General features: G+C 39.5%; 1 protein-coding gene across 2 annotated transcripts in view; it reads left to right on the top strand.

Annotated features, from left to right (window-relative positions):
• The window catches only part of PLXDC2 (plexin domain containing 2), a 527,178-nt gene that overhangs the window by 205,469 nt on the left and 308,359 nt on the right, over positions 1-13,350 (top strand). For both annotated transcript variants that reach the window (XM_066384654.1, XM_066384653.1), the window contains one exon: positions 7,629-7,840. In XM_066384654.1, coding sequence (XP_066240751.1) covers positions 7,629-7,840 — 212 coding nt within the window. The remainder of the gene's footprint in view (positions 1-7,628; positions 7,841-13,350) is intronic.

The following is a 13,350-nucleotide window of genomic DNA, read 5'->3' as shown; positions in this document are numbered from 1 at the left end:
AACCTAGCCAATCATTGATTTACTCATTCACTCATTTGTTACTCAAACAACGTTAGATAGTTACTATGTATCAGTGTCTATATTTGTACTGATGGGACAAAAAATGTAAGTAAGATAGAGTCCCTGTTCTAAAACATCACAGGGACTCACAGGACTCTGCATATAGTTGTGCCCATGGCTATGCCTTATTACAGAAAAAGGATAAAGAGCAAAATCTGCAGAGGGAAAAGGCACCTGTGAGGAACCAGAGCAAGTTTCCAAAAGCCCTCTTCAGCAGGAGCACACAGGACCCTTCCTTCCTCCAGGAATGAGCTGTGACAGCAGATGTGAAATAGTGTTGTTAAACAGGGAATGTCATTAGAACCCCAGTGCTCACAGCTTTTAATGGGACCTGTTTACATAACTGCCTTCTGTGTAGCGTGTAATGGAAATTCCGGACTCCCAGAAGGAAGGCAGGTGTTTTGCGTAAACCATATTGTTTGCCCAAAAAGTTTAGCCACAGTGAGGCACTCTTATCTGTTAGGAAATGGTGGGTGGGAACCCTCCCTATTTCTAACTTTCTAGCTCTGTTAACTCTTTTCTACACAATATAAAATTCAAGCGAGGTAGACAGAAGAGTGTTTAAAAAATCAGGTAAAAAGAGTACTGGGTTAGCCTGATTATGCGGTGGCTCAGTTGATAGGACGTCAGCCTGGGATGCAGAGGTCCCAGGTTTGAAACCCCGAGGTTGCCTGCATGAGCGCAGGCTCATTCAGCTTGAGCACAGGATTGCTGGCTTCAGCGTGGGCTAATAGACATCACCCCATGGTCGCTGGCTTGAAGCCCAAGGTCACTGGCTTGAGCAAGGGGTCACTGGCTCAGCTGTAGCTCCCTAGTCAAAAACAGTTATTGGGTTATAGAAGAAAACTCCAGTGACTTGGCCTGGGGGTCAAGAGGAGCTTCACTTACCCAGGCAATTATTGAGCTGGATCTTGAGGTAATTGAGATTTTCCAAAGTCTGGGGTAAGGAAAACCTTTCTTCCGTGCAAAAGTATCTATATCCATTTCAGTAAAGAGGTCATTGTGAAACTGTGTGGTAGGAACATGGGGCCTGACAAGGACTCAGGGACATGAGATAGTGATTGGACTGACAGCATGAAGTGGTTTCTAGTTTTGTGAGTGGTAGGAGCCTTTAGAGGAAGAAATGAATAAATTTGAAGGTATATCTGGTAACAGATGGAAAGCAGTTTGGACAAGGAAGAGTTTGAAGACAGGAAGACCAGTTAGGAGGTAAAAGACGGTGATGCAATGACCCAAGGCACCTATGGTGGGTCGAGAACATGGAGCAGAACTCCTCAATCGGGAAGGAACAAAGAGCTAAACAGAATGTGATGTCTAGGTCCCACTCAAGCCCTTAAATATCTCTCAACAGAACATTGTATATGCTTTCTCTTCTGTAGTTCTTTTACTCTGTAATGCCACCAGTCAAAATGTCAAAGTCCACTGTGTAGTCAGTTTGTTATTGGACATAACGAAGAACATAATCATTTGCATAAAATGTCTTCCTCACTTCGACAGTAAGTTGAGATACAAAGCCATATGGCAGCCTACCTCAGCCAAATAATTTTATCTATTCTCAGATGAATCTACAATAAATCTGTTTGTAGTGAAAAATCTTCATGTTTCTTTAGAGGATTCAAAGGCATGATTTTGTTCATTTGTAAAGTGCAGACCAAAGTGCTTGTCAAAAGGTAGAGTCTTGCCTGACCTGTGGTGGTGCAGTGGATAAAGCATGGACCTGGAATGCTGAGGTTACTGGTTCGAAACCCTGTACTGGTCTGGTCAAAGCACATATGGGAGTTGATGCTTCCTGCTCCTCCCATCTTTATCTCTTTCTCTCTCTCTCTCTCTCTCTCTCATCTCTCTCTCTCCTCTCTAAAATGAATAAATAAATAAAAAAAGAAAAAGGTATAGTCTTGATGGGCCCTAATTGCATGAGATACATACCAATTTATAGTTACTTCTTGGTAGTTTGATGTGTGTTGTGCATATGATTTGTTTGCAAGACTTAAGAAATGAGTTTAAAGATGTTTTCAACATATAACAATTACAAAATAATTGAAATGCAAGTTATTTAAATAAAATCATTAGGAGAGCACACAAATATGAACACATCCAGCCCACCACAATTTCTTCCTTTTTATTTTTGTATTACTTTACATTATTTTATTTTAAAATGTATGATGGCATAAAAGAGACTTTCAAGGTTTGCAAGAAATAGGATATACATGAATTTTTTCTTTTACTCTCATTAACTGGACAGTATTGGGTTTCATAGTGGGTTTCTATTTGAAATACAATGAAATACCTTCAGTAATAGTTTAATGGCTATTTTAATTGAATAAACTATTTCAAGAATGTGTTAACATCAACATATACCAGTATGTTATATGCATAAAAATGTCTTTAAGCTTTCTCTGTATCCAAATGGGAGTCATTACATATATATATTATATATATATATAATTTCTTTTTTTTGTGACAGAGAGAGAGAGAGACAGAGAGACAGAGAGAGGGACAGATAGGGACAAACAGAAAGGAAGGGAGAGAAGTGGGAAACATCAATTCTTCATTGTGGTACCTTAGTTGTTCATTGATTGCTCTCTCATCTGTGCCTTGACCAGGGAGCTCCAGCAGAGTGAATGACCCCTTGCTCAAGCCAGCGACCTTGGGCTTCAAGCCAGCAACCTTTGTGCTCAAGCCAGTGACCATGGCGTCGTGTCTATGATCCCATGCTGAAGCCAGCGACCCTGCACTCAAGTTGGTGAACCCGTGCTCAAGCTGGCAACCTTGGGGATTTGAACCTGAATTTTCTGCATCCCAGTCTGATGGTCTATCCACTGTGCCACCACCTGGTCAGGCTCATTAAATATATTTAATGCTTGCATGAGCTATGTGATTAACAACTATAGCAAAATATGTTGGAGAAAATTATCTCCAAAGGTTTTCCATTGGTGGTTTAATTAACATACAGTGGACAGAAAAGCAAACAATCTGTTCAGACGAAACAAAGGTCCCTCCTGTTGCTTTTGTTTTCACTGCATCTGTGAAGAGAAAAATTGTATTACATATATCTCTTCATCCTGTTTCTGAGTGATTTGTTTTGGTGGTGATTTAAAATATTATGAGTTTGGAAGCACGTGTAAAGTGTATAGGAATAATTTAGAGTGTAGATAATCAGGCTGTGATTTTGCCAATTTCTCTCTGTCTTTATTTCTGTAAAACATTCATTTTTTACTTATTTTATCTTCTTTGAAAATGGTTCTGGCCTGAGCAGGTGGTGGTGCTGTAGATAGAGCATCAACCTGGAATGATGAAGATCTAGGTTTGAAACCCCAAGGTCGCTGGCTTGAACGCAGGCTCACCAACTTGAGCATGGGGTGCTGGATCTAGTGTGGGATCATAGACATGACTCCATGGTCACTGACTTGAATCCAAGGTCGCTGGCTTGAGTAAGGGGTCACTGGCTCAGCTGGAGCCTGCCAGTCAAGGCATGTTTGAGAAAGCAATCAAAGAACAATTAAAGTGCCATAACAATGAGTTGATGTTTCTCATCTCTCCTTCCTGTCTGTCTGTTCCTGTCTGTCTCTCTCTCTCTCTCTCTCTCTCTCTCTCTCTCTCTCTCTCTCTCACTAAAAAAAAGAAAAAGAAATAAAATGATTTTGAAATGGGACCAAAATCTAAGCCAATGTTATATTTCAGTCTTTATGAACCATGTAGTACTGAATAATGAACATATAGGAATGCAGCCTCTCTTCATGTCCGGGTAGTCTTGTTTATTCATAACATAATAAGAGAAAGAGAATTAGGTCTAAAATAGCAGCAAAAACAAAATTTATTAGAGGCCAGGCCCTAAAACTCACAAATTTTGTCACTAGAAAATTCTCAGATTCTTTTTGAGACTTTGCTTACTCTTTGTAAATACAATTAGAGCCAGGAAGTGATCCATTTAGATCAGTTTACAAAGGTTAAGGTAAGAAATATTAGGAGGAGCAAGCCAATCTGTGATGGGAGGAGACAATCCACGACTGTACTAGGTGCTGTGACAGGAAGCAAGGGAGAAAAAGTTATAAAACACCGCTAAAAAATTCTAAAAACAAAACACCAAAACTCCACAGCTGTCCAGACTCACCCCTTTAAGTGCCAAAGTAAGCATAGACTCTTTTTAATTTTTATTAATTTTAATTTATTGTGTTTACATGTTTTCAGGTGTCCCACTGAAGATAACTCCCTCACGCCCCACCCTTGTGTCCTTTTTTATACCCTTTAGTGCCCTCCCCTTAGTACTCTGCCCCCTCCCCTCTGAGATAGCATTGACTCTTGTTCATACAGGAAGTCCACCTGTCTTCAGTTTACCTTCCCCGGGAATCATGCTAATAAAGTTTGAATGGTCACTGCAAAAACAAATGTTTGACACATTAAGGAAATGTCCCAAACTTCAACTGAAGTTGGAGTTAAAAGACTTAAGTGGTGTTAAAAGATAAATTTCAGCATATTAAATTTTTTAAGTTTACCTGAGCAATAAGCAGTTCCTAGTGGACAGCACCACACAGGAAGTGATTAGAAATGCTGCAAGGACAGGAGCTGGTGGAGAGCCTTACAGAACAAGGGAGAAGCAAAGTAAGGAAACTGTTTGATTGGCTAAGGCTTAAGCATTTTCCTGATTCAGAAAAGCAGAGTGGGCTGCTTGTGAAGGTTGTCCTTAGGCTATGATTTCTTAACCTTAAGACATTTAAAGGCTTAGCTTTGGGTCTGCTTACTACAAAGGCTGCTGAGGTCTTGATATCACCTCAGTCTAATGGCCTCCTTGTTTAAGTAACAACAATGGGGAATATGAACTTTATTGTCCCTAAGTTTCAAAGCTTTATTACACTTGTTTTCTTGGATAAGAAAATGAGAAGGGGACTCAAGGAAGTTGAGAAGTAGAATTGCTTTGCAGACAGCTCCTCTAGCATTAGTTATTTCATCCACATCCTAGGGGCCAGGGCCGCAAGGGCTAGTGGGACGTTACTGGCCCGACAGGCATCATGAAACTACTATATTTGTCTTGTGCTATAAACATATGAAAAGATAGTGGTAAAGTTAATATCAGTCAATTAATATCCAACAATAATACTAATTTAAAAGAAAGCGAGTTGCTTTGAAATTCTGTTTTTAAGATTTTAATAAAGTCTGTCTTTGAAGTTTTTACTGTATTTTTCCCAACTTACATTACAGAGGAAAAGTCTTTTGGTTCAAGCCATTGCTTTTGTGTGATTTAAAAAAAATAGAGACTTTTATACTTAGGATCATTTAACCCATTAACTGCATTACATTTCCTACATGTCTTATTCAGATCGACATTCTAACAAGGATCCTGTATAGATTTTCAATTGTTCCTCCCTAGCTATTGGTATTCAGATAGCCACCACCTCTATTGCGAGGCAAATGTACAACTCTAAATTTTGTTGTGCTAGGAGGTCTTAATCTGGTTATTGTAAAACTTTTATTGCTTACTTTTGTTGGAAGCTGCGTCGTATATTTTTGGTAATAAGACAGGATATATAAATAAAGGAAGTAAAAATGCTTTATGTAGCTTTGCTTAGAATCATAGGTCTTAGAGTCTGACACATCCTCAAAAAAAAGCTATCTGCTTCTGCAGGTAAGATACTTCCATTTCCATTTAAAATATAGGGTAACAAAAGCATAAAGAGTTTTGTAAATTATGCTAGACCCCATATCCAGCAAACCTAACAGGAAAAATGCTACTCAACATCTCCTGCATCCTTGTATAGCATTTCCTCTATTTTATAATTCTACCTGGTCCTGTTATTCTTGGTCCAACAATATATTTACCCATCCACTCATTCATTCATTCATTCATTCAACAAACATTTACTGAGCACTGTTCAGTGGCCAGTGGGAACAACAGTGTTAAAAAAGAGACATTTCCTGTTGTGGAAGGTGGAAGGGGACTATGATCAAACGTTTATGTACCCGGGGTTGCTTTTCAGCCTTATAATTCTATGCAAGCTACTTTCTTTTTTACTGAGCACAGTCCTACATTTTATTTAGCACAGTGCTACATTTTTGTGGTTTTTGTGGAGTTCTTGGCCATTATCTCCATGATTCTTTTAAATTCTATTATTCTATGAAAAATAAAGGTCTAGATTGCAGACACTATGGCAGTGTTTTTCTCTAAGCTGTATCCACAAAGCATCAGGATGTGGGAGATGATATAAGCTCATTGTGAAACTGAAAAATAGTCTTTCTAGAAGAATTATCACCTTTTTGAATTGAAAGGAAGATATTTTAGATCGTTTGCCTGTGATCAGTAGTGAGCCTTACTTCAGTATTAGAGTTCTAAGTAGCTGATTTAGTGGTGTTATAAGCCACATTAAATGCATTTGGTTTCTTCAGGGGAACATCACAGCTATAATTAAATCACCACTCTTAAGTTCCTTTTGAACCCATATCCCACCAGTTATAAAGCCTGTCTATTCCTCTCTTTTGATAATAGCTGTGTAGAAGAAGGCTGTTCTTCTTAGTCAGAAACTGAATTTCTCATACTTGTGGTTCACCTTCCCCTGCTGACCTACCAAAATGAAAGAGTAAGAGTAATGATTCAATCTAACTTTCCCTCCTGGAATGTCAGGATGCGCTGGGTCAGCCAGGCCAATCCCTGCAGATGGTTTTAAAATACCTTTGTGATTTGATCTCCTTGCCTTCCCATCCGTTTCTCTATGTGCCTATCGCTGTCATTCTTGACCACCCTGACAGGATTGCAAGGTAAAAACAGTGTACATGAACAAGAATGTTTGTGACGATTCCTGAGGGCTTTGCTTATTAAATGAGTTAGCAAATGGCCTGACCTGTGGTGGCGCAGTGGATAAAGCGTGGACCTGGAAATGCTGAGGTCACCGGTTCGAAACCCTGGGCTTGCCTGGTCAAGGCACATATGGGAGTTGATGCTTCCAGTTCCTCCCCCCTTCTCTCTCTCTGTCTCTCCTCTCTCTTTCTCTCTCTGTCTCTCCCTCTTCTCTCTAAAATGAATTAAAAAAAAATGAGTTAGCAATGAACCAAGTCTGACTTTTGAGCTACAATAAGGTTAGCACATGTATACACTGAGATCATTCCGTGTATTATTTAACCCATTCAAATACATTGTTGTCTCCTTGCTGTTCAGCATAACTTATGAAAATGAATATAAACTCACAGGTTAATAATGTCTGACTTATTTTCAAGCGGACTGAGAATCACTTGGTTTTCATTCCTTTGTTTGGTTGTAGCTTGCTTTCTCAGGATGACTGGAGAATGTTTATGAAGTGTGTGTGGAAGGTGGTAGGGAAGGAATAAACATGCATTGCTTTAGGGCTGCACATCTGTTCTAGAGACTCTGCCGGATTTGCGCATTAACCATTGTCACAACTTACAACATGTCCTAAAATTGCATTCCACTCTGGGGCATGCATACTGACTCAAAATATTACAGTTATACACTTTTCACTCATATGAGTTAGTTTTCTGTTTTTATTTTTTCTATTCAAGTTGATAGCATGTATATGATTCCTAACAAGTAGTAATTCATTATTGTTTTTATTTTCAAACAGACTGGCAATATCAAGTTGCTCAGGCCTTCCCACAAACAGAAGAGGAGATAGAAGTAGACACACATGCATTCAGCCACCGTTGGAAAAGGAACACAGATTCCCTCAAGGCTGTGGACTCGAATCGAGCAAGCCTTGGCCAAGATGCTGCGGAACCCAGAGGCTTCACAGAACTGCTGCTGGACGATGCGCAGGACAACACCACCCAGATTGAGGTACACAATCTGGATAATTGAAATGGATTAATGAATATACTTCTTGTAAAGCACCCAACTTCTATACATAATACATACATATATACATACATACACATGGGCTGTCCCTTCAACTCAGCCTGCAACTTTTTAATTTTTTTAGTGAGAGACAGAGACAGACAGACAGGAAGGGAGAGAGATGAGAAGCATGAACTGATCATTGCAGCACCTTAGTTGTTCATTGATTGCTTTCTCAATCTGGAACTTTTTCACATTTCTTGGTAAGGACCAATTTAATTCATTGACAAATAATTTATTTGTTACTATTCAATAATTTTATAATAAATAAATATAATTGTTTTAAAATAAATAAATAGCTAAGTCAAGTAATCACCCACAAAGTTATTTACTCATGAAACAAACATGGGATTGGTGCGGTGACGGCAGTGAGGGGACTCAAAGAGTAAGACAATACAGCACTGCCTTCCAGGAATTGGTTGTGTAAGGGGATCTAAATGCCATTATCAAACCATCGCTATCCCATGTGATATGTGCAAAAAACATACACAGGCTGTAGTGTGGCAGCATGGAGGAGGGAGTCATCATCTGTTGTTGTTAATTCTAGGAGTGGGCAGTGAGGGGCTTGGCAGATTGCGAGGAGCCCACCTTGTGGATAACCTATCAGTGGAAAGAGAAGATTCCTGGCAGAGCAAATTACGCCTGCTGTGACTGAGTTGTAAGCCAGCATGTTCACTGAGGAGTCTTGAAGGGTGACCACCTGTCCTGTACTGCCCAAGACTGGGGGGTTTCCTGAGGTGTAGGACTTTCAGTGCTAAAAATGTGGCTGTCCTGGGCAAACTGGGATAGTTGGGCACTCTCTGGCTGTAATTCTTTGTTATGGAGGGAGCTATTAAGTGGAAGGGGAAGGGGTTGAAGACTGGTTTGTGAGTATGGGAGTTTGCTGAGGGCATATTGTATGCAGATGTTAGGGTGGTATTGCATTGCTTAAGTTTCCATTATCTTTAGTATTGCAAATTTTAAAATATGATCTTTTTAGTACACTAGATACATGGTGGGGCAAAAGTAGGTTTATAGTTGTTTGGATGGAAAATAATACCATAATTAATAAATAATATTATAAGAGTAAACTCTATGTTTCACGTACTCACAATTGTAAACCTACTTTTGCCCCACCCTGTGGAAAAAAACAAACAGGTAGATCTTATGGAAATAAGCAAAAACCACCCAAATAAAAACAAGAGCTGTTTTATTCAGTTTGCCTTATCAAGGGAATTAGCCTCTATCACCTGCCTTTGGTAGTGACTCAGAAAAAGGGGAATAGGAAAGGTTTTCAGTTAAAAAATAAAGCTTCACATAAGCTCTGATTGGCAGTGGTAGGTGTGGAGAAGCTAGAAGTGGCTGCTTACAACAGAGCATCTCTTGTGATTGGTTGGAGGAACACGTATGGCTTTCTGTGGTTGGTCCTGAGTTGGACACAGAGACAAAAAAAATAAAATAAATAAAATAAAATAAAATAAAATAAAATAAAATAAAAAAGGAAGCTGTCAATCATTATTAGTCAAGTCTTACCCATTGTGGGTCAGTTACTACCAAGATTATGTTCATGTTCTGGCTCCCTGGACTGCTTGCTTTAAGCATGGGCTTAGAGTTCTGTTGTAATCCATGGTGTGGTCATTGTCCATGTGTATATTCTCTTTCAATCTGAAGTTTTAGTTTCTACTTTCTCCCAGGTGACAGGTTTGATACTTCTTAAGATCCGGGCAGCATTCTTTTTACTTCCCTGAACTACTCATTATTTAGGGAAAGAAAACTTCATGAAGAAAATACTACACACACAGTTCTGCAAGTAGTAGGAAGGCATCATTTGTTCCCTCATTAGTGAGAGGACTCTTCAGAAGCTTGGAAGCACAGGCCAGTGGGATTCTGTGTCTGTGAGAAGCCCAGCAGTTTCCAAAACCCCTCTCCATCTGCTGAACTAGTATGTGACTCTGGTGGTCCCTGGCCACTCCAGCCAGGCCCCTCAATAGGCAGCAGAGGATGTGCGAGCAGCAGCAGTTGTACAATATCTATAAGAGGCTATCCTGACTCCTGCAGTGTGCCTGCTATTTTGGCAACTATGTTGTTATAGCAACTCAGAGTAGGTACACTATTCTTCTCTGAGAAGCTCTTTAGCTAGGGTGCAACATACACAAAGGGAGCTGAACGGAAGCAGAGGTGTTTACTCTGCACAGAATTGTACTCACTGAGATTGAAAGAGGGGAACATGGATTTTGAGAACTCTGTGATCTCCATACAGGACTCTAAATTTTCCTAATCACTGGTAAAATAGAAAATCCCTTTGCTCAGGGATGCATTAACACTCCTCCAAAACAATCCCTGTCATCATTATAGCTGTAATTTTGATATTCGGCCAAGTTTTTCTTTTTCTGCCTTCACAGAGAGATGGTACAGGAAGCCATTTGCTGGGTACTGGCTCAGTGCTAAAATCTGCCAGGTGCTGTGTGGGCGTTGTTATACTTAGTCCTTAAATCCACCTAGAGAGGTTTGCATCCCCAGGTTCATGGGGTGACCTCAGTGACATTTAACATGAGGGCAATTCCAGATTTAGGTTTAATATTTTTTCTAGGGACTCCCATTAATGGGTAAAGGGGCTGGTGCTCAACCTTAGGCCTGCCCAGCCCCTAAAGTTTAGTCTTTTTTACTTGACTTGGCTTCCTCTAATATATATGGAAAAATAAATGGCACTTTGATTTTGTAATGATTTTGGTCAGTGTCAGCACCCAGATATCATGAAAGTAGCTTTCAGGTTTCAGTTTAGCTGGAAGGGGACTTGTTTTGAAGCTAGATGTGCCCACAAGAGGACTGCCTTATTTGAGAATTTAGATGGAGTTCTGGGGCTCCAGGAAGGTTATTGGGGATCTAATGTCCCATCAGTCATTTCCTGGCACCACCACTAATTCTGGAAACAAAAGCCTACATCTGAAATGTCTCTGCAAAGTTTGTTTATTCTGGCCCTTAAAATTGTGTTTTGAATACTATTGCTTCCTGTTAAAGGAAAATACTTTTTCTGGATTGAGGTAAAAAAAAGAAAGGAGCCACACGGGTAGAGAGAGGCTACTCTGTGCTGGACACTGGGACAGATCTCTCTTATCTTCTGGGAATAAGCATTTTACTTTTTATCACTCATTATGAGCAAAAGCGTGAACAACTATGTCTACTTTTCCTTTAGATGCTTCCATGGTCCATATCAGGAATCAGAATTATTTTGCCCTAGTTGTAGCAGTAGTTCTTAAAATAAATTGTATCCCAGTGAGACTGAAACCGCTTGGCAGGTGTTCCTATTCAAGTCCTCACTTTTGCCATGTCTAAACTTTGTATCTCACTTTCACTAAACAAAAGCAAAAACAAGACAATGGCATATTTACTGTTTTGGCACTAATTCATTATGCAACAAAGTCTGTTATTCTCTTAAATTGGTGATAGTATTTTTTCTGGCTCTGCAGGAGAACAGATAATGGAGGGATTGTAGGACCTTGTACCCCAGCTAAAGAATTGTTCCAATTGAAGTTTTTATTGTTGTTGTTTCCTTTGTTTTCTCTTTTTAATATTCTTCCCATGAAGATATGCAGATGTTTTGAAATCAGCTGTACTTCCTGTTGAACAAGCAGGGACCCAACAGTAAGCAAATGCCATTATTGACCTGAGTGTTGATTTATGTGAGACTTTCTACTTGTATTTTCTCTGATCATGTGGACATGTAACCATTTAGCGAAGTAAGAACCATGGCAACTTCTGATTTGTAGGTATTAAAGAGTGAGGTGTCATAAAACAATCAATTCTGTGCCACTTTCTGCAATGACGTTGGGAGCATCAGGGCTTCCAAGACTTCCGGGTAGTCAAATTCCCTTCACGATTCCGCCTTGCTGGAGCAGCCCTCAGTGAAGCCCATGACTGTGGGGATGCATGCATGGATGAGCAGTGCATGTATCCACTGGCTGCGGGCTGCCCTTATGTTTTCAGGCACAGAGCACTCACAGCCTCAGTGGTGCTTATGGAACAGAGAGGGCCAGAGCAGTCAGTATTTGCTGAGAATTACTGATTTTCATGAAGCTCAGCTTGATCATCTTATTCTCCTGTGTGATGGTGTTGAGAATTTAACAGGTCTGCACTTTACAGAGATCAACCCCAAATTCTTTTCTAACACACTGAATCAAGTATTTGCTTTTCAACACTCATATGGACTATTTGGAGCCTCATCTTTCCTCTTTTGGGATAATAAATGTGTTTCTACAAAGTATTATTAAGTGTAATTTTTTTTTGCCTTGTTTAAAAAGCACCTGAATGACCTGAAGAGGGAAAGATTTAAAAATAGGGCTTATGGATCCTATAAGTGTAGCTTTCTGATCCAAACTGACTCAGAAATTGGGAGCTTGACCAGTGTCTCTCAGATGATGCACTGTATGTGGACTGCGACCACATTGCAGTTGTAAGGAGTGAGAGCACCAGGTTGGTTTACTTAGTGGTTTTGAGGGTATGAATGTCCTGAAAATTTTTAGATTGAATTGAGTTGCTTACCAGCATGTCTCATGGATTTGTAATACTGGTACCAAATTAAAAACTGAAGGTGTATCCAGTGATTGTTGCACCATCTATATTGGTCCTATAGCTCTTACCTGAGGAAGGTGCAATCAGTAATGGCCACTACTATGTGATAAATGTAGCTAAAAACCAGGGATCGACCTTATTTCTCCTGAGTGCATAGGAAAAAACTCTTTTTGGTCTTCTGTTCTAGTCTATGTTTTCTGTGTCTGCATCTTTTTTTTTTTTTTACAACTTGTGCATATATTTATTGTAAAAGTTAGTGATTGCTAAATGCAACACTGCACACACGTTATTATGTATGTTGTAATATTGTATTGCACTCCCTCGCTAGGTAATGCATTTGAAAGGAAAGAAATCACTATCAAATGCTTAATCTAAAAAAGAGTATGGATGCTTTGATGATTGTTTTACAAAGAAAAAGGCAGAGTCCATAATTTCTCATGTGGGCAGAGGGCAGAATGTGCATGGTTTGTTTGCAGTATAAAAAATACATCAGAATATTCTCAGATAAAGAAAATCCTACTGCTCGTGTGTCTTAGAGACCTGACAATAACAATAATGAATAAAAAGATAGGACAGTAATACAACCTATCGTCCCATTTCACAGAAACAGAGGAATGAAAACAAAGAATATTGCTGAGTTAACCTTTCTGGGCACCGTCTTGCTTGGTGAGCTCATGGAAGAGAACGCTTACATCTAAGAATGTGATAATGCAGATTCATGACATTTTTCCAAAGAAGAAGTACCACCTGGTACTGAATAGCTCTGTTACTATATTTATTAGGAATGTTAAAAGCTGGTGCACATATTTCTTAATGAAACATTTTTATTTTAGAGGATGTTAAACTTGCAGAGGCTTTAGTATGTGGTTGCCGAATCAGAAAGCTATGCAAAGGCAATACTAAGA

This window comes from Saccopteryx leptura, chromosome 5 (genome assembly GCF_036850995.1).
Source record: "Saccopteryx leptura isolate mSacLep1 chromosome 5, mSacLep1_pri_phased_curated, whole genome shotgun sequence".
NCBI lineage: Eukaryota > Metazoa > Chordata > Mammalia > Chiroptera > Emballonuridae > Saccopteryx > Saccopteryx leptura.
This window is presented reverse-complemented; position numbering and strand designations above follow the sequence as displayed.